Source organism: Amblyraja radiata, chromosome 11 (assembly GCF_010909765.2).
Source record: "Amblyraja radiata isolate CabotCenter1 chromosome 11, sAmbRad1.1.pri, whole genome shotgun sequence".
NCBI classification, from domain to species: Eukaryota; Metazoa; Chordata; class Chondrichthyes; order Rajiformes; family Rajidae; genus Amblyraja; species Amblyraja radiata.
In genome coordinates, this window is record NC_045966.1 from 55,096,086 (window position 1) to 55,114,807 (window position 18,722).

Genomic DNA, 18,722 nt, shown 5'->3' on the forward strand with positions numbered 1-18,722 from the left:
GCACATATTTCTCTTTGTTTAATGATTTTTCTGCTGGGCTGCCTCCAGCAACACTTCAGGGATTAGTTCTATTGCTACAGATTCTTGGCCAATTAAGAATGACCAGAGAGAGGAAATAGATGGATAACTGGAACGGGAAGCAGTAAGATGCAATTAAAGTTGCCTTAAGTATACTGTGAAGTCCATTGCTTCCTATCTAACTTTTAAACTGGCAAGGAACATGATTAAAGATCAATTAGGGTGATGCATTAGTCACTACTAATGGACATGGCTTTTTTTTTGTTAATTGCATCCATTAATAAGAAAGCCTGTTTCTGAAAATAAAATATAACAAAAATTAACTGTGGTTTTAAAATGGAACCATTGTGAAACACATTGATCCCTCCCCATTGTACTTTTTTTTAGTTTTTGGAGATACAGTGAGGAAACAGACCCTTCGGCCCACCGATTCCGCACCAACCAGCGATCCCCACACATTAACACACACACACTAGGAACAATTTACATTTATACCAAGTATACAAACCCAAGCCAATTAACCTACAAACCTGTACATCTTTGGAGTGTGGGAGAAAACCAAAGAACTCAGAGCAAACCCGCAGTCATGGAGAGAATGTACAAACTCTGTACAGACAGCACTCGTAGTCGGAATCGAACCTGGGTCTCTGGCGCTGCAAACGCTGTAAGTCAGCAACCCTACTGCTGCTTCACCGTACTGCCCATGTTAGACCATGGATACCAAGCTCTGACCTATCATCCTATGGTCATCCTCGGGGCCACAGTTTAAGAATAAGGAGTAAGCCATTATGAACGAGACGAGAAAACACTTTTTCTCACAGAGAGTGGTGAGTCTGTGGAATTCTCTGCCTCAGAGGGCGGTGGAGGCCGGTTCTCTGGATACTTTCAAGAGAGAGCTAGATAGCGGTCAGGGGATATGGGGAGAAGGCAGGAATGGGGTACTGATTGGGGATGATCAGCCATGATCACATTGAATGGCGGTGCTGGTTCAAAGGGCTGAATGGCCTACTGCTGCACCACCTATTGTCTATTGATCCCCTTCTGCACCCCCTTCACCCATCCCTCAAAATGGTCTTTGATGTCCAATGAGGACCCGTTCGTACCTTCTTGCCGTCCCAATGGCAGGAGTGTATTTGTAATCAAGCTACCTTACCTGCCCTTACGGAAATACAGGTGTTGTATCTACCTCCTACCGTCTTTCACTGAGTGATGGTAGGTGCGCCTTTCAGAGGGAGAGAGTGGGGATGCACAGTAAATGGGAGGGCGAGGAGAGAGGGGGAGCGGGTGTAGGGGAAGAAGGTGAGACTCCAAAGGAGATAAAAAGGAGTGTGAGAGTCGAAGAGAGGAAAAGAGTGGATATTAGTGATGAAGAGTGGCATAAAATGTAGGGCAAAGGGGTGTGTGGGATAAATACTTTGAAGTTAGAGTAGAGTTGAATCCAAGAGAAAAGGAAAAGGAGAGGGTGGATGGGAGGAGGGACTGGGTGTCATTCGGGTGTAGACGGACGGGTGATAGGGGACAGAATAGGTGAGGATGGGAGGAAAGAACTCAATGCTGTTATAGAGAAGCTGGGTGGGTGGAGAGGTAGATAGAGGTGGGGGTCTCAGTGTGGCGAGGCAAAGAGATCTTCCAGTTACCAGCTTTTGGCCTGTCTGGCTTTGGAAATGGTGAAACTCTTCAGGGTTGTGAAAGCTTCAGAGTCTTCCCACCTCAACAAGGGGCAGCACCCAAGATAGCACTATCTGCAAAGAGTATATTAATCGCACAACAGTTTCTTCACTAATGCATTTAATAAATGGTATTTCACATTTGTATATGGAAGGATAGTTATTGAAACTCAGGATCAGCATTGTGTATTGCAAGCTCTGACAAAGCAGACTGTGAAAACAAACACATTCATGATTAGCAATGTTGAAGGAGGGGCAAATATTGATCAGAACACAAGGGATAACTTTCCTGCTGTTCTTCAAATTATAATATCTCATTATTTTGTTATGTTTTATTGAGCGGGCAAACAGTGTCTCACTTTGACAGTTTGCCCGGAAGACATTACCTGCAGTAATCACTTCATACCATCCATAAGATCATTACATCAGAAGATCATAAGAGATAGTACAATTAGGCCATTCAGCCCATCAAGTCTACTCCACCATTCAATCAAGGCTCCCTCCTAACCCTTCGTGCCTTCTCCCCATAACCACTGACACCCGTACTAATCAAGAATCTATCTATCTCTGCCTCAAATATATCCACTGACCTTTGCTCCACAGCCTTCTGTGACAAAGAATTTCACAGATTCACCACTTTCTGAGTAAAGAAATTCCTCCTTATCTGTTGTGCCAGTGCATTGAGCAAGTCAAAGACTGGATGTGCCAAAATTTTCTCCAACTAAATAAGGACAAAACGGAGATAATTGTTTTTGGTGCTAAAAAAGAAAGGCTTAAAGTAACCCAACACTTTCACTCTCTGTCCCTGAAAACTTCAAACATAGCCAGAAATCTTGGGGTCATTATGGATTCAGATTTAAATTTCGACAGTCACATCAAATCAGTAACAAAATCGGCCTACCTCAAAACATAGCAAGATTAAGAGGACTCATGTCAGCTCAAGACTTAGAAAAACTTGTACATGCCTTTATTAATAGTAGGCTAGATTATTGTAACGGTCTCCTTGCAGGTCTTCCAAAAAAAACTGTCAGGCAGCTACAGCTTGTTCAGAACGCTGTTGCTAGAGTTCTAACAAAGACCAAAAAATTTGAGCATATTACACCAATTCTTAAATCCTTACATTGGCTCCCTGTATGTCAGAGAATTGATTTTAAAATCCTGCTGCTCACCTATAAATCACTACATGGTTTAGGGCCAAAGTATATCACTGACATGCTTCCACTATATAAGCCTTCTAGACCGCTAAGATCTTCTGAAACCAATCTGCTAGTGATTCCCAGAGTAAATACAAAACATGGGAAAGCAGGATTTAGTTACTATGCAACAAATAGCTGGAATAAACTTCCTGAAGATTTAAGACTTGCCTCAACTTTGACCACTTTTAAAATAAGACTGAAAACTTTTATGTTTACTTTAGCTTTCAGCTAAATCTTAACTACATTGCACTTTTAACTTTTGCACTTTTTATAATGCATTTTTAATTTTGTTTTTCTTTTCTTTTAGTTCTATTTTATTTCATTTTATTATTTCATTTATTGTATGACATGTTTTTATGTGAAGCACTTTGAGTCTGCCTCGTGTATGAAATGTGCTATATAAATAAAGTTGCCTTGCCTTGCCTTGCCTTATCTCCTTCCTAAAAGAATGTCCTTTAATTCTGAGGCTATGACCTCTAGTCCTCGACTCTCCCACTAGTGGAAATATCCTCTCCACATCCACTCTATCCAAGCCTTTCACTGTTCTGTACATTGCAATGAGGTCCCCCCTCATTTTTCTAAACTCCAGCGAGTACAGGCCCAGTGCCGTCAAACAATCCAGAGCCATCATCCAGGATTGTTTCATTCCTGTCTATAAAATGGGACTTGGAAATCTCACGATTAGAACTATAACCAATCTGTAATAGCAGCAACTGCGCCTACTGTACTGAAATCTAACAGCACATCATGTCTGCCTTTATAAACATAAAGACCAGCTGTCTCAACAATGCAGAATCAGGAGCCTGCTCCCCCTCCATAACCAGGATCACTTCATATTGAACCATGCACACACTGAGCAATGGTGGATGGTTGCATTACATATTGTAAGAAACAAATTGCCTCTATCTGTGAACAGACTCAAATAGCAGGCAATAATTGGATGGTGATGTGAGCTGTCTGCTTCTTTTTGTGTGTGAGCCACAAGATATCAGCTGTAAATGTAAAACAACCTTCTCTAAGTGGGCTCCCACAGTGCTGACCTTTCACTGGCCAATGCACAGGATCTCTCTATGCCTCCATTAGATTGTCTCATACATCTTGCCCCACAGCTGCTGAAATCTTTTATTTTTGCTGCCTATTGCTTCTCACAGCCTTCATTCATTTAGACAATTGATATTCATGGGCAGCAGGCCAAAGTATCTGAAATGAAGTATAGTCCCTAATATGTATTGCTAATTCACACACAGTGCATTACCAAAACTGGTCTTACCTCTCATTGCAAAACAGAGTTATATTTCGCATCAATTACAAGACCCGTGCGTTGGGTTATAAGATTATTGTTAACTTACCCCAGAAAGCGTTTCTTAGTTTAGTTTAGAGATACAGTGCGGAAACATGCCATTCTGCCCACCCAGTCCGCACCAACCAGCAATCCCCGTACATTAAAGGGGCTGTCCCACTTGGGCATCAGTTGCGCGTCACGCAGTTGGCGCGCGTAGATTTTGTGAATCCCAAAATCCTGGGGCACCGCGTGCGACTGCGTGTCACTGCCTACGCCACCACGCGCCATGCGCACGTAATGCATGCCATGCGCGCGTTGTGACGTGTAAATGATGTCACGTAAATGACACGCAAATGACACCCAAGTGGGACAGGCCCTTAACACTAGGGACAATTTACATTTATTCCAAGGCAATTAACCTACAGGCCTTTACGTCTTTGGCGTGTGGGAGGAAACCGAAGATCATATGTTCATAAGTGATAGGAGTAGAATCTGGCCATTCGGCCAATCAAGTCTACTCCACCATTCAATCATGGCTGATCTATCGTTCCCTCCTAACACCATTCTCCTGCCTTCTCCCCATAACCTCTGACACCTGTACTATTCAAGAATTTATTCAAAAACCCACAGCACCCGTAATTGTGATCAAACCCAGATCTCTGGCGCTGCAAGTGGTGTAAGGCAGCAACTCTACCGCTGCGCCACCTTGCCTAAGTTTCTCTTTCCTTTGTTCCCTCTTGCTCCCAGATGCTAGTGAAGCAGCGGTGAAATGATTATGCCAAGGTTGCATGCAATGGCAAAATAGCTGCTGGAATGAGAGTAGCAGGGGACTCTTTCGTTGTTCCTCTTGGTCACTGGTCCATACCTCTTGGCTCTACCTGTTTCTGTCATCACAGGAGCTATCTCTTGACAGACTTTAGTTGCTTCCCCAAGTCCTACCCCACTTCCTGCTTTTCACTTCCCTCTGCTATAAGCTTCTAGTCATTTATTAGTCCTATGAAAAATCAGATTGATGATTTACAGTGTTATAACCAGTCAGAAAACAGAGAATAACTAGTACAGCACAGATACAAGCCCTTTGGCCCACAATGTTGAGGTTAAACATGATGCCAAGTTAAATTAATCTCCTCTACCTACACGTGATTCATATCGCCACATTCCCTGCAAATACAACGTGTGTACGAAGGAACTGCAGATGCTGGTGTACAACGATGATAGACACAAAGTGAGTGCTGGAGTAACTCAGCGGGTCAGGCACCATCTCTGGAGAAAACAAGTGATGTTTTGGATTGAGATCCTTCTTCAGAAGGGTTTTGACCCGAAACGTCACCTATTCCTTTTCTCTAGATATGTTGCATGACCCGCTGAGTTACTCCAGAATTTTGTGTCTACCTTCCCTGCATATACACATGTGTATCCAAGAGACTCTTAACTACCACTATCGTTTCTGCTTCCACCAGCACCCCTGGTAGCATTTAGAAGCACCCACCATTTTCCACGTAAAAATAACGCCCCACGTATCTCTTTTAGAATTTGCCCCTCTCAACTTAATCATATGTCCTCTAGTTCTTTGGCATTTCCACCCTGGAAAAAAAAGGTTCTGACGGTCTACCCTATCTATACCTTTCATAATTTTATAAACTTTTATCAGGTCTTCCCTCAGCTTCCAGCGCTCCAGAGAAAGGATATCATGGAAATAAAATCTCCATTCAGACCACATCCTGCCTCCAGTTCTGGCCAGTGGAACAGAAGGGGAGGAATGTTGTAGGTAGTGTGGAGAATATCCACCAAGCAGATGTCTAATGGCAGGCATCTGATAGAACCAGGAGTAAGAAACCATTGACTCTTCCTAGACTTGTTCTGATCAGGTGCAATAGGTGGGTCAATCTCATCCAGAATGGTCCAGCATTCTTCAAGTTGAGTTTATTGTCATCTGCACACCTACCATAAGGTATAGACACAATGACAATCTTGCTTGAAGCTACATCACAGGCATCTGGACTCCGACAACACACAAAAACAAATTATACACAAATCATACAAACATTGTACTAAATTCTGATAGATAGTAAAATGAAAAAAAATGTAAATAAAAACAAATAAAATAAAATAAAAGGTAGTGGAAGAGGTGGTCCTTGCTGTTTAGCTGCTGAGTTATGATTAGGATTGTGCAGATTTGTCAATAAATGATAGTTGTAGGAAAGTAGATGTTCTTGAACCTGGTGATGTGCAGGTTTCTGTACCTCCTGCCCAATGGCAGCAAGAAGAAGAGGGCATGGCCTGACTAATGGGGATCCTTGAACATAGATGCCACCTTCTTAAGGCAGCGACTCATGGAGATGCTTTCAATGGTGGGGAGGGCTGTGCCCTTGATGAACTGGGTTCAGTCCAACACTCTCTCAGCCTAAAAAGACAGAAAGTGCTGGAGTTGACAGAAGAAGGGGCCTGGCCAAAAACTTCACCTACTCGTGGTCGCCAGAGATACTGCGTGACCTGTTGAGTTACTCCAGCACTTTGTGTCTTTTTCATTGGTAAACCAGCATCTACAATTCCTTGTTTTTTACTCGCTTTTGCCTCTTCTTGTGCTGTGTGATGGAAACTCAACAAAGGGAAATTGATCCGACACAATCTGGAATGAATGCTCTCTGACCATCAGTTCTGTTTTCATTGTTCACAGGCACAGCAGAAGCAAGAATGCATTTAAAACAATCATCTACATACCTTGTAAGTACAACACCATTTAACATCTTAATATCAAGCGAGATTGAAGTGGATTTTTGCCTTTTACTCAACACACTGTTAGTAATTATGCACAACAACACCAAAACAACAAAAAGCCATGCATTTAGAAAACCCTTTAGTGTAGTGAGATGTCTCTGGTCCTTTATTTGTGGAGCCGATGGGCACAATTTGACACAGATGCATGGGTGTATATATTGATGGGTTTGTAGAAATGTTGTAGTTAAGGAAAGGGATAGGTGGAAGGAAAGTTGGTTTGGGAGGGAATTGCTGAGTTTAGGGGGTTGATAGTAAAAGCTACAGCTGCCAACTTTGGAGCAAACAAGATTGGGGATAAACGATGGAATGGAAGTCAAGGAGTGTGATGGTCACAAGCAATTGTAATATAGAAGATGTTACATACATAAAGACTGACTAACATTTTAAAATTGTGGTATGGCCAAAATGGCAATAAAATAGGCCTGTGTCTGTGATACTGGATGAGTGGGACCTAATATGAGATAGCATATCGATGAGCATGCTTGTTATCGAACTATTATTACTTTGAAACCCAGTTTGAGCCAATATACAACCTGTAATGAAGAAATGCAGAATTGATGTTGGGGGTGTTAAGATGAGGTGATATTTTGTTGGGATGGAGGGGTAATGGCACATTAAAACAAATAAATATTATCACGTCCAATTTCCTCATCAACAGAAGCAGCAGGAGTCACCCGCAAATGGAAACAATGCTTGGGAGAGTCTCGCCACAAATTCACAGCCCACTAGAAGATATAGACACAAGATAACAAATGAAGAAAGAAAGGAAATGTATCGAAAGACTTACGATGTTGAAGGTAAATCTTATGAACAACTTACTGTATATACGACTGAAATAAATGCCATGAGGGTTGAAAGCTCAAAGTTTAAAGTCATGAGTTTCAGGGGAGTTTACTAGAAGTGTGCAAGGTAGGTGGTGTTAGAAGGGACGCTTGGGAACAGAGCAGTCTGAAGAAATTAGGGTCACCCACTTGACCCTGAAGATCTGCACTTTCCCAGAATTAAAGATTAACATATTCATCACAGGGACACGGTGGGCAATACATTGGCCCAGCGCAAGAGTTGCTGCCTTACGGCGCTTACAGTGCCAGAGATCTGGGTTCGATCCCTGCTACGGGTACTGTCTGTATGGAGTTTGTACTTTCTCTTCGTGACCTGCGCAGATTTTCATTGAGAACTTCAGTTTCCTCCCACACTCCAAAGACATACTGGCTGGTAGGCTTATTAGCTTGGCATAAATGTAAAAATTGTCCCTAGTGCAGGATAGTGTTAATATGCGGGGATCGCTGGTCGGTGCGGACCTGATGGGCTGAAGGGCTTGTTTCTGCGCTGTAATTAAAAAACGGAACAAAGTACCTGTACTTCACAGAGAGTGCAGATTTTACTCTAATAAACAACAGAGATCTGATCAACAAGGGGATACAATAAAGGAGGGGTAGAGAAAATATGGTATTAAAAATGAGTTATATGATTGCAAAAGTGACTTAAATCATTAACATCATTTTCTAGCAAACAAAAAGACAAGTTAATAGTTTTGAGGTTTTGACTTGATGGACCAAATGGCCTAATCCTACTCCTATCAATTATGAACATGAAAATTGTCGCTCAGCCGCTGATGCTCCAGAGAAAAGCAATCAATGTTTATAGTTATAATACTCTAATGCAAGTGGTATTCTGGTGAAACGTTTTCTGCACCCTCTCCAAAGCCTTCACGTCCTTCCTGTATGCAGCAACCAAAACTGCAGATAATCATCCTGAAAATTCATAGATTATGGTCCAACAACCTTGGAGGACCAATTCTATAGACAATCAGAGCAGAAGGAATAATGGACAAGGATAGAATAGCTTAAGGATTGGTTTCAGGTCAATTGGCATGAGAACTGTCTAACGTAGACCTGAATCTTACTGAACAGGAAAGTTGTGCAGATGTGCAGCAGCCCTAATAAGTGGTAATAGTGATACAACAATTAGAACAACTGAAGTCTTTCTGGGATTCAGTTTTAATTACTACCATCACATTCTGGAAGGGAGAGACTGGGGGTGTGAAGACTGACTTGAACTGTTGAGCTTTGATGTAATGGTATTTTTGCTCCTCTTCTTGCAGCGCTGTTTGAGATGTTGTCCAAAGCACAAAGTTGCCGTGTGGATGATCAGCGTGGCCTTCTGAAGAAGGAGGACTTGGTGCTTCCAGACTTTCTGCAGCTTCCCAAAGAGATAGCAGGAATCTGCCTTCGTCCGCCTGAATCAGAAGATGGAAGAGAAATGGGCACTGGAGATCGAACCCATCCTGAGAAAGGTGCATCCAAGGGTGACCAGACCCCAGGCGTTCCGGGTGAGGAACCCACACCGAGAACATCCACTTCACAGGACTCACAGCCGGGAGTTGCAACGGGCACCTGGACAGATTTGTAATGAGAGAATTGGCTCATCTGTGTCTGGCTGAACACGGTACAAACAAGGTCCTCTCCCATCAGCTGCCTTGTCTCTGTCGGTCATTGGGGCAATGGCTATCAGATTGATGAGGTGAGGGATGTCAACCAACTATTACCCTGAGGCCCAATGAGCCCACACTGCCGAAGTCTTCAGCACCTTGCCAAATGGAACTGCATCAATTCCCATTCAGCCGGTGAACCTCTCTCTTGCTTCACAGTTCAATGATTCGATGAACTCCACGCTTTACCTCAACCAAGCTGTGAAAGAATCATGGTGAATCTGGAATCAATTCATCCCTAGCAGAGTGGGCCAGCACCAATGAAGGATGCTTTGTTTCATGACTATTTCTGCTTATACATCCAGCTGATGCTGCTGAGACATTGGGTCTGAATAAGTTAAACGGAGAGAACCAGTATGAGTTATGCTCCCATACTGCTCATTCCAAGAGGATTGCTCACTTGTTGGGGATGGGCAGCTTTTCTTACCAGGTACCCGGGTCAAAGAGGCAGATGCCTGACTGATAATTCTAACCATTTTATGAATCATTCTGAAGTGAGGTGACTTCAGCCAATTCAAAGGACATGTATTTATCGAGTCTCCAATTTGTTTACACATATCAGTTGTCATTGTTGAGTCTTTGCGTATTTTTGGTTCACAAACTGGATAAAGAAAGAGAGTCTCAGGGAATTGCACATCTTGCCCACTGCCAGGACCAAGGTTATGGTACTTGATGAAATCATGTTATCTGTGGTGTGGTGTGTGTGAGAGAGAGTGTGTGAAATATCAAAATCTTCAGATTGTCCTTTGTTTAATCCAGAGACGTGGATATGACTGCCAAAGCCAGCATTCAGTAGCAATCATTAATATTCCCTCAAATGGATAAGGTAAAAAGTGTTCAAATGCTGTAATAGAACTGGGTGACTTACTGCCCTTCCTCAATGAACAGTTAAGTCATCCAAGTTAGTGTAGGGACTGGAGTCACGACCCAGCAAACGACCACAGGTTTCCATCCCAGATAAGGCAGCTGTTTTTAGCAAGAGACTGGCTGCTTTGAGGTCACTTCACCGGTAGCAGCTGTTTATTTGCAAATTTGATTCTGTTTTTATTCTGCATCCCTGTCAGAAACATATTCCAAGGATGATTATTGTGGTCGGATTGCACTGGCCCACATGATGGTGATGCAAGAGGAGGAGGAGTGACAACAGGCAGCCAACTTTTTGTTAAACCCTAATGATGTGACCTGTGGATTTGTGTCAGCCCCACACCTAGCATTGTCACCGCTGCACTATATTTATTTATTTGATCATGATCAGGTTTATTTTAATGTCTGAGAAAGGGCTGCTTTAGTGATGTCATTTTCCAAGCTGTAATTACGTGCAATTGTAAATATTCTTCTATGATTGGAACCTTAAATGTTATTAAAAAAATGGTGCGTTGTAAAATGCTATGAAAGCGTAATTACCTACATTTCAAAAGCAACATATATACATGTGACTGGCTTTTCAGACACAAGGCTTACAACTCATTTTTACTCACAATGAACGGAAGGGTATCTCTCCTATAAATCTCCCTCTGTTATTCACTCACTTTCTCTCTGCCACTGATGGTTTTTGTCTTTCCACTTGTTCTTTTCACACACACACACACACACAAACATGCACACACAAACACGCACACACACACAAAAGCACACACACACAAAAGCACACACACACACACACACACAAAAGCACACACACACACAAAAACACACACACACACACACACGCACACACACACACACACACACACACACACACACACACACACACACACACACACACACACACACACACACACACACACACACACACACACACACACACACACACACACAGCGGGGGCCAGGGCAAGCGGAGGGAGCGTTGTCTGAAATTCACACGGTGCAAGCCCACGGTGATACAGACACACACCGCAATGAACAGGAAGGTTTAGCACAGTGTACGATAAGTCCTTTAAAAGAGGGTGGGGGGGAGAAGGGGGGGGGGGGAAGGGGGGAAGAAGGAGTGGGGAAGGACTGGAGATGGGGTGGAGACACTTTTAAGAAGCCAGACAACTATTAAGAAGCCAGAGATACACAGCTGTGAAGTTCGGCGGGCATTTAACATTACCGGTCGGTTATCCTTGGGTTCTGAAAACTCGTGCTTATGTTTTTTTCCCCCCAATGAGCCAATGAAAATGACCGGACAGCAAAGGCGAGTAACTAAAACTCCCTACGACTACCGACAACTACATGGCGAGCCTACTACAACTGCAGGATTATCGATTTTCTACATGATGACCAATTTTTGGTCGCAGAAAATGTTTCAACATATTGAAAATTTTGCGGCGACCATTCTGAGGCCGTGACCTAGTTCCCAGAATGCGGGAACTCCTCACGACCATGAAGGAGACTCACCAGAGACCAACAGCGAACATGTGGTGATAATGTGGCGAGCGCACTCGCCTAAAGAGTCGCCTAAGTGGGACAGGCCCTTTACATTCTTCATTTCCCTATTGCCACCGTTTTCTCTGTGTCTCCCTGGATCCCACTGCCTCTCTATCCATGTCCTACTTTCTCTCTTGCTCTCTCCCTCTGCTCCTCTCTCTAAATATACATCACTGCCATTTAGCTGGAAAGAGTGCAGAAAATATTCATGAGAATATTGCCAGGACTTCAGGGATTGAGTTATTAAGTGAGGTTGAGCAGGCTAGCACTTTATTCCTTGGAAACTAAGGAGTGATCGTATAGTGGTGTATAAAAGCATAAGGGAATGCACAATATTGAGAATGCACAAAGTCCTTTACCCAAGGGTTGGGTAATTAACAACTAGAGGTATCGGCTTAAGATGAGAGGGGAAAGATTTAATAGAAATGAGGAGCAATTTTTCTCACATTTGGGTGGTACTGTATATGTATGGAACAAGCCGCCTGAGCAAGTAGTTGACATAGGTACAATAACAATATTTAAGGGACATTTGGAACGTTACACTGATTGGATTTAGAAGGAAATGGGTCAAATGTGGGCAAATGCGACTCGCTTAGATAGGCACTTGGATGGCATGGACTATTTAACCCACAGGGCCTGTTCCTATGCTGTATGACACTAGCTCTCTCTATCCATCGCATCCTGACCTGAAGCATTGCCTATCAATGTCCACCACAGATGCTGCCTGACTGTTAAGTCACTCCGGTGCATAATTTAATTTGAGCAAGTGTAAGATGTTGCACTGTGGGAGATTGAATGTAAGGGGAAAGTGTACAAGTAATGGCATGATATTTATAATCATTGATGTACAAAGGGACCTTGGTGTCCAAGTCCATAACTCCCTCAGAGTGGTAAAGGATGCATATGGTACGCTTGCCTTTGTTGGTTGGGCCATTGAGCAAGATGCATCTTCAAAGGACTTTGGTTAGGTTGCATTTGAAGTTTTATGTGCAACATTACATGCAATATTGCCCAATTATAGGAACGTGGTAAGTGCCTGGATTACGTTGCTGGGGTAGGATGTTGAGACTGAAACGATAGTAGCAGTTAAGAGACTTTTGGATAAACCTAGGGATATGATGGGAATGGATGGATATGGATTATATTCAGGCTGGTAAACATTGGTCTTGGCATTATGTTTGGCACAGATATGTTGGGCTGCAGGACCTGTACCTGTGCTGCACTGTTCTATGTTCTATGTATGGATTTCAAAGGCTCACAAAGGGCTCCAAAAGGCATTAGGAGAGAGTGGGAATATAGTATTGGGATGAGGCACCAGCCACAATCGTATAGAATGACAGAATAGGTTCAAACAGACACATTTCCCTTTCCTACTTTTTAAAATATATTTTTGTGGATCGAAAAGAAGGGTGGGAAAGAAATGTTGATGAAACATTCACCATGTGAATGATTGCTGTATAAACAAAAACACAATCAAGTGAGGTTGAGCAGGCGGGCACTTTATTCCTTGGAAACTAAGGAGTGTTCGTATAGTAGTGTATAAAAGCATAAGGGAATGCACAGTATAGAACTGGCACAGTATATAACTGGCAGAAAAGTTCTTGACAGAAAAAGGAAAACTAATTGCTGATCACTGTTTGGAAACATATTTCAATGAACCGTTGTAAATTGCACCGTGTTGATCGGAATGGATGATCGGTGTCTATAGCAACCTTCATGTAAATTTCTTCCTTAGATAGAGCTGAAACATAGTATTGTGACTCAAATGCAATTATATTCATCAGCCACTACTGTCAAAACCCTACATGGGACAAGTATTGGTGACAATATAATTGCCGGTTGTTTAAACCTCCTGCGTTTCATAATTGATAAGTAGGGATTGAAATTTGTCAGTACATATTGTCCACTGCCTAATATTCTCAGTTTATGATGAGTGTTCCATCCTGGACTCTGTGTAAAGTAACAGTCAAAGACTCCTTCGGAGATCTATTACATCTATTACATGACCGTCTGGAGGAGGCCCACGAGAGGAAGTTGGCCAAGTATGAAGAGCTGGTCATAGACTGCCGCAAGGTGGGCTGGAAGGCAAGGTGTATGCCTATCGAGGTTGGCTGCAGAGGTTTTGCAGGGCAATCGCTCTACAAAGCCTTGAGTGCACTGGGCATGAACGGAGTGGCGAGGAGAAAGGCCATCAAGAACACCACAGAGGCAGCGGAGAAGGCCTCGAGATGGCTCTGGATCAGGAGAGGAGGTCCATAGGGAGGAGCGAATGCCACCTGAACACAAGTCGTGGTCTGATCAACCACGGCTGGGTCACCTGGGTGAGGGTGTCTGATGTTGAAAGACCCGAAACACCCAATGACCCCAGGTTACATCACTGATGATGTGTTCAGGAGCATCTATCGATGTATTTGTATCAATCTATCGATGTATTTGTATCAATACCTTTCTCAACAGAAATTCTACAGATAAGACTTTGAGATATTTATTTCTGCTTTCCCCCACAGTTTCTTTGTCGATTCATGGAAATGGTCTCTCTTGTGTCATTCGAAAGGACCCTAATAGTCCACATTTTCCTGGAATGTGCTGCCAGAGGTGGTGGAATCAGACAACATCACCACGTTTAAGAGATGTTTAGACAAGCACTTGATTAGGCAGGGCATAGAAGGATGGATAATTAATGTGGGCAAATAGGATTGGAATGGTTGGACACGATGGAGCAGCGGTAGAGTTGCTGCCTTATAGCGCTTGCAGCGCCGGTGACCTGAGTTCGATCCCGACTACGGGTGCTGTTTGTATGGAGTTTGTACGTTCTCCCCGTGATCACGTGGGTTTTCTCTGAGATCTTCGGTTTCCTACCACACTCCAAGGGCGCACAAGTTGGTAGGTTAATCGGCTTGGTATACATGTAAATTATCCCTAGTGTTTAGGATGGTGTTAATGTGCGGGGATTGCTAGTCAGGGCGGGCTCGTTGGGCCGAAGGGCCTGTTTTGCCGCTGTATCTCTAAACACAACTAAAAATAAAGGTTCACAAAATTGCTGGGGAAACTCAGCGGGTGCAGCAGCATCTATGGAGCGAAGGAAATAGGCGACGTTTCGGGCCGAAACCCTTCTTCAGACAAATAAAGGTTGTCATGGATATGGTAGGCAGAAGAACCCATTTCTTTCCTGTACAACTCTATTTTCCAAGACTTGACATGGTTAGAATGTTTTCTTGTTAAAGTTAATCTCTGATGTTGTGATAAAGGCAGCATTTCTTGCTCATCTCTTGTACATTACAACTAAAACACAAAGTACTTGTGTTATTACGCAAACATAAGCGCTGAACCAAGAAAACAAAGCACAAAGACAAAGCAATATCTAAACTGCTTATACAAATATATGCACTAGGACAATAACTAACTCCATATGTAATAATAACCTATAGACATGTTAACAAGCACATGTAGACTGATCGTGAAGATGCCAGTATATTATTGGGGTTATCAAGCTGGCACCTCCCTTCACTGGTGTTTCATTGAGTTAGGCCCACAACACCTCAGGATGGCTCAACAGTTAATTCTGGCGTCACCTTGTTATCCTGACAAGGTGGCAGAGAGCCCGTCTTCCAATGTGTTTGGGTTGCTTGCTAAGCCACTTCAAAGAGAAGATTACATTTATCTATAGTGGGTCATAGAGTCATAGAGTAATACAGTGTGGAAAAAGGCCCTTCGGCCTAATTTGCCGATCGGCCAACATATCCCAGCTGCACTATTTCCGCCTGCCTGCGTTTGGTCCATATCCCTCCAAACCTGTCCCATCCATGTACCCGTCTTATGGTTTCTTAAACATTGCGATAATCCCTGCCTTAATCACCTCCTCTGGCAGCTTGTTCCACAGACACAGAGGAAATAGAATGAGTAAAGCGAGCAATTATCAAGTTATAAACATATTAGTTAGATATTTACCATATCACGAGTAAATGGGGGCAGGAATAAGCGCAAACAGTTCTTAAACTTACCCAACCATTTAATAACACTATGACAGGTGTAGTTTTGACATCAGTTCCACTGATCCGTGTGTTCCCACACCTTTTGATAGCCTGAACCAAATTGAAATATAAGAACTGATAACTGAAACAAGCATTTTATTTCTAAAACTTCAAATTCTCAAATTATCAAAATATTTTTGTTTCCCCACATCAGTGTTTTTAACATTAAGAACTTTAAAGGAAAATTACAGCATCTTAAAATAGGATTTAAACAGTAAACCAGTACCCTTGTGTGATTTGGTCCATGGGAGGAGGTACCGCAGCATGAAGAGCGGGACAACCAGGTTCTGCAACAGCTTCATCCCCCAGGCCATAAGATTACTGAACATTCAACAAAACCGAGGCTAGAACTTTTTAAATATCGACACTTTAAAAAAACTTTTTATATATATTTATTTTACAGAACCATGCACATGAGGCATTTTTATGGACGCACCTAGCACTTTTACTTTTACTATTTACCTGATTTGGAGAGTCAAATGCAACGAAATTTCGTTCAAGGTGCACTGTGTCTAGGTGTATATCTGAATGACAATAAAGTTTTCATTCATTCGTTTACCACAGATTCACTGCTCCCCAGCTCTGATTGAAGTTGTCCCTAAACATCTGTGTTGTTCCACACTAGGCTGCCACTGACTCTTCTCCTTGCACGAGCCTAGACAAATAGTCAACGTCTGTACAGTTGGCCATTATTTTAAAACTCATAGCACTATCGGGTACCTTTTTTGCGCAAAATGAGAGTTCTATATATATACTAGACTAAGTGGGACCCGTGGGTCCTAGCATCACACATGAGGGCTGGTCCCCCAACGCAATATTCCACCTCTCCACCAATTCCAATATTGGTGGCCAGTGGGGGGAGGTGGGGGGGGGGCTTTCTAGAGCGCTAGTATGGGTGTTGTGGGCTGAAGGGACTGGTTTCCAGAGGGATAGTATGGACATTGTGGGCCTAATGGATTCTTTGGCTGGTGGCTCAGCCACTCAAGCCTGTTGTGCTGGCAGCTCACTCACTCACGGCTGGTGGGCTGACAGTTGACTCACGGCTATTCCTTTTCAAGCAAGGTGCAAGGCCACCAAATTCAAGTGCAGTTTCATACCATTTCAAGCAGGGTGCAAGGCCATTAAAGACAGTGAGTCGTGACCTCTCCCTCCTCCATCTTGCAGAGACTGAGCCACACCCACACTTCTGGGTCTTATAGTCCCTCCCCCCTCCCACCAGAAGGGGCGTGGCCTTCATGGCGTGATTGACAGGAGAGAGAATCTTAACATTTTTTAAACACTAATAACTCTTATATTTTTCATCGATGGGAAAACTCCTCTTGCCCTGCGCAGCTATGGGGACTCTGAGTAAGATGGCCAAAAATCACAGCCTAAAATGGCAGCGTTATTTCTAAAAAATCAATATACAGAACAACAGGAAGTGGTCAAGATTAGACTTTTAGTAATATAGATAGATATAGATTTCAAATGGACTAGAATGTAAAAGCAGGGATGGAATGCTGTGGCTTTAAACAACACTAGTCGGACTATTATGAGTAGCTTTAGGCCCCATATCTGAGAAGGGATGTGCTGGCATTGGAGATGGTCAAGAGGAGGTTTACCCCAGCTGGCGTTTAGAAGGATGAGGGTGGACCACATTAAAACTTACTGAATAGAATTGATGTGGAGAGGATGTCTCCACTAGTGGGAGAGTCTTGGACCAGAGGGCACAGCCTCAAAATAAAGGATGTACCTTTAGAAAGGAGAGGAGAAGGAATTTATTTAGTCAGAGTGTGGTGAATCTGTGGAATTCATTGCCACAGACTGCTGTGGAGCCCAAGTCACTGGAAACTTTTAATGCGGATGTTGACAGGTTCTTGATTAGTAATGTTGTCAAAGGTTATGGGAAGAAGGTAGGAGGTTGAGAGGGAAAGATTGATCAGCCATGGTTGCTGTCTCATTGTGGTGAATGGCCATTTAACCTACCAATCTGCACATCTTTAGGATGTGGGACAAAATTCAGAGCAGCCAGAGTAAACTTTCGTTTCAATTTGCGTTAAAGAATTTCTAGCCCAATTACTTTTACCCATCGAGGAGATGAATGATCGGCTCACAAGATTAAGACAAGCAAAAGGAAGAGCTGTGGAATCTACACGGTTGAACAGCCAGGGCACTTGCCATCTGCAGGGCTTAAACAAAGAAACGCAAGATTGAGAAAAAATAAGTGCTAGAGATAATTCCTATCTTGCTGCTTGTGCATATTTGGTCCACAACCAATGGAAACTACCCTCCAACATTACAGTGCTTTGAATGATTTAGTTGACTGTCTTCAACATAATGCTAAGTGACAACAGAAAGAAGCGCAGCCTGTTCTCAACCTGAACTACAGACTCAGGCAAATGCTGTGTGGCAGCCTTGGACATTATGAATTAATTACATCGCAGAAAGATGGCCATAATGAAAGAAAAAATCATGAGGTCTCTTCATGAATTCTTTTAAAACATTGTACCTTTTATTGTATTTTGCAAGCAATTATATTTTTAAACAATATATACGTTGACTTGCTAAGGAATTAGAAAATCAAACACAGCGTCACTTTGAGCTGAGTAAACTGTCATCTGTTTCCCTTGTTCTCCTGTCTTTGAGGAGCCGACAGTTGCCATGGAAACGTGCCCTACCTTGCTTTGAGCCTTGAAGGGGGTGGGAAGGCTAATAGAACCAAGCATGCTAGAGTCCATCTTCAAATACTACAAACATGTATGCAGTACAATTTAACATGCTCACATGTGTTCAAATCCCTTCATGATTTTGTCCCTTGCTTTCTCTAGTCCTGCACTTATCTTATATTTAACATGTATTTCAATGGCCGAA

General features: G+C 42.9%; 1 protein-coding gene across 1 annotated transcript in view; it reads left to right on the forward strand.

Moving 5' to 3' along the window:
• Positions 1 to 10,990, forward strand: part of rgs14 (regulator of G protein signaling 14) — a 98,851-nt gene extending 87,861 nt beyond the window's left edge. Inside the window, exons 13-15 of the mRNA XM_033029958.1 lie at positions 6,841 to 6,887; positions 7,600 to 7,738; positions 9,046 to 10,990. Of these exons, the coding sequence (XP_032885849.1) occupies positions 6,841 to 6,887; positions 7,600 to 7,738; positions 9,046 to 9,353 (494 nt within the window). The 3' untranslated portion in view covers positions 9,354 to 10,990. The remainder of the gene's footprint in view (positions 1 to 6,840; positions 6,888 to 7,599; positions 7,739 to 9,045) is intronic.
• The last annotated feature ends 7,732 nt before the right edge of the window (positions 10,991 to 18,722 follow it).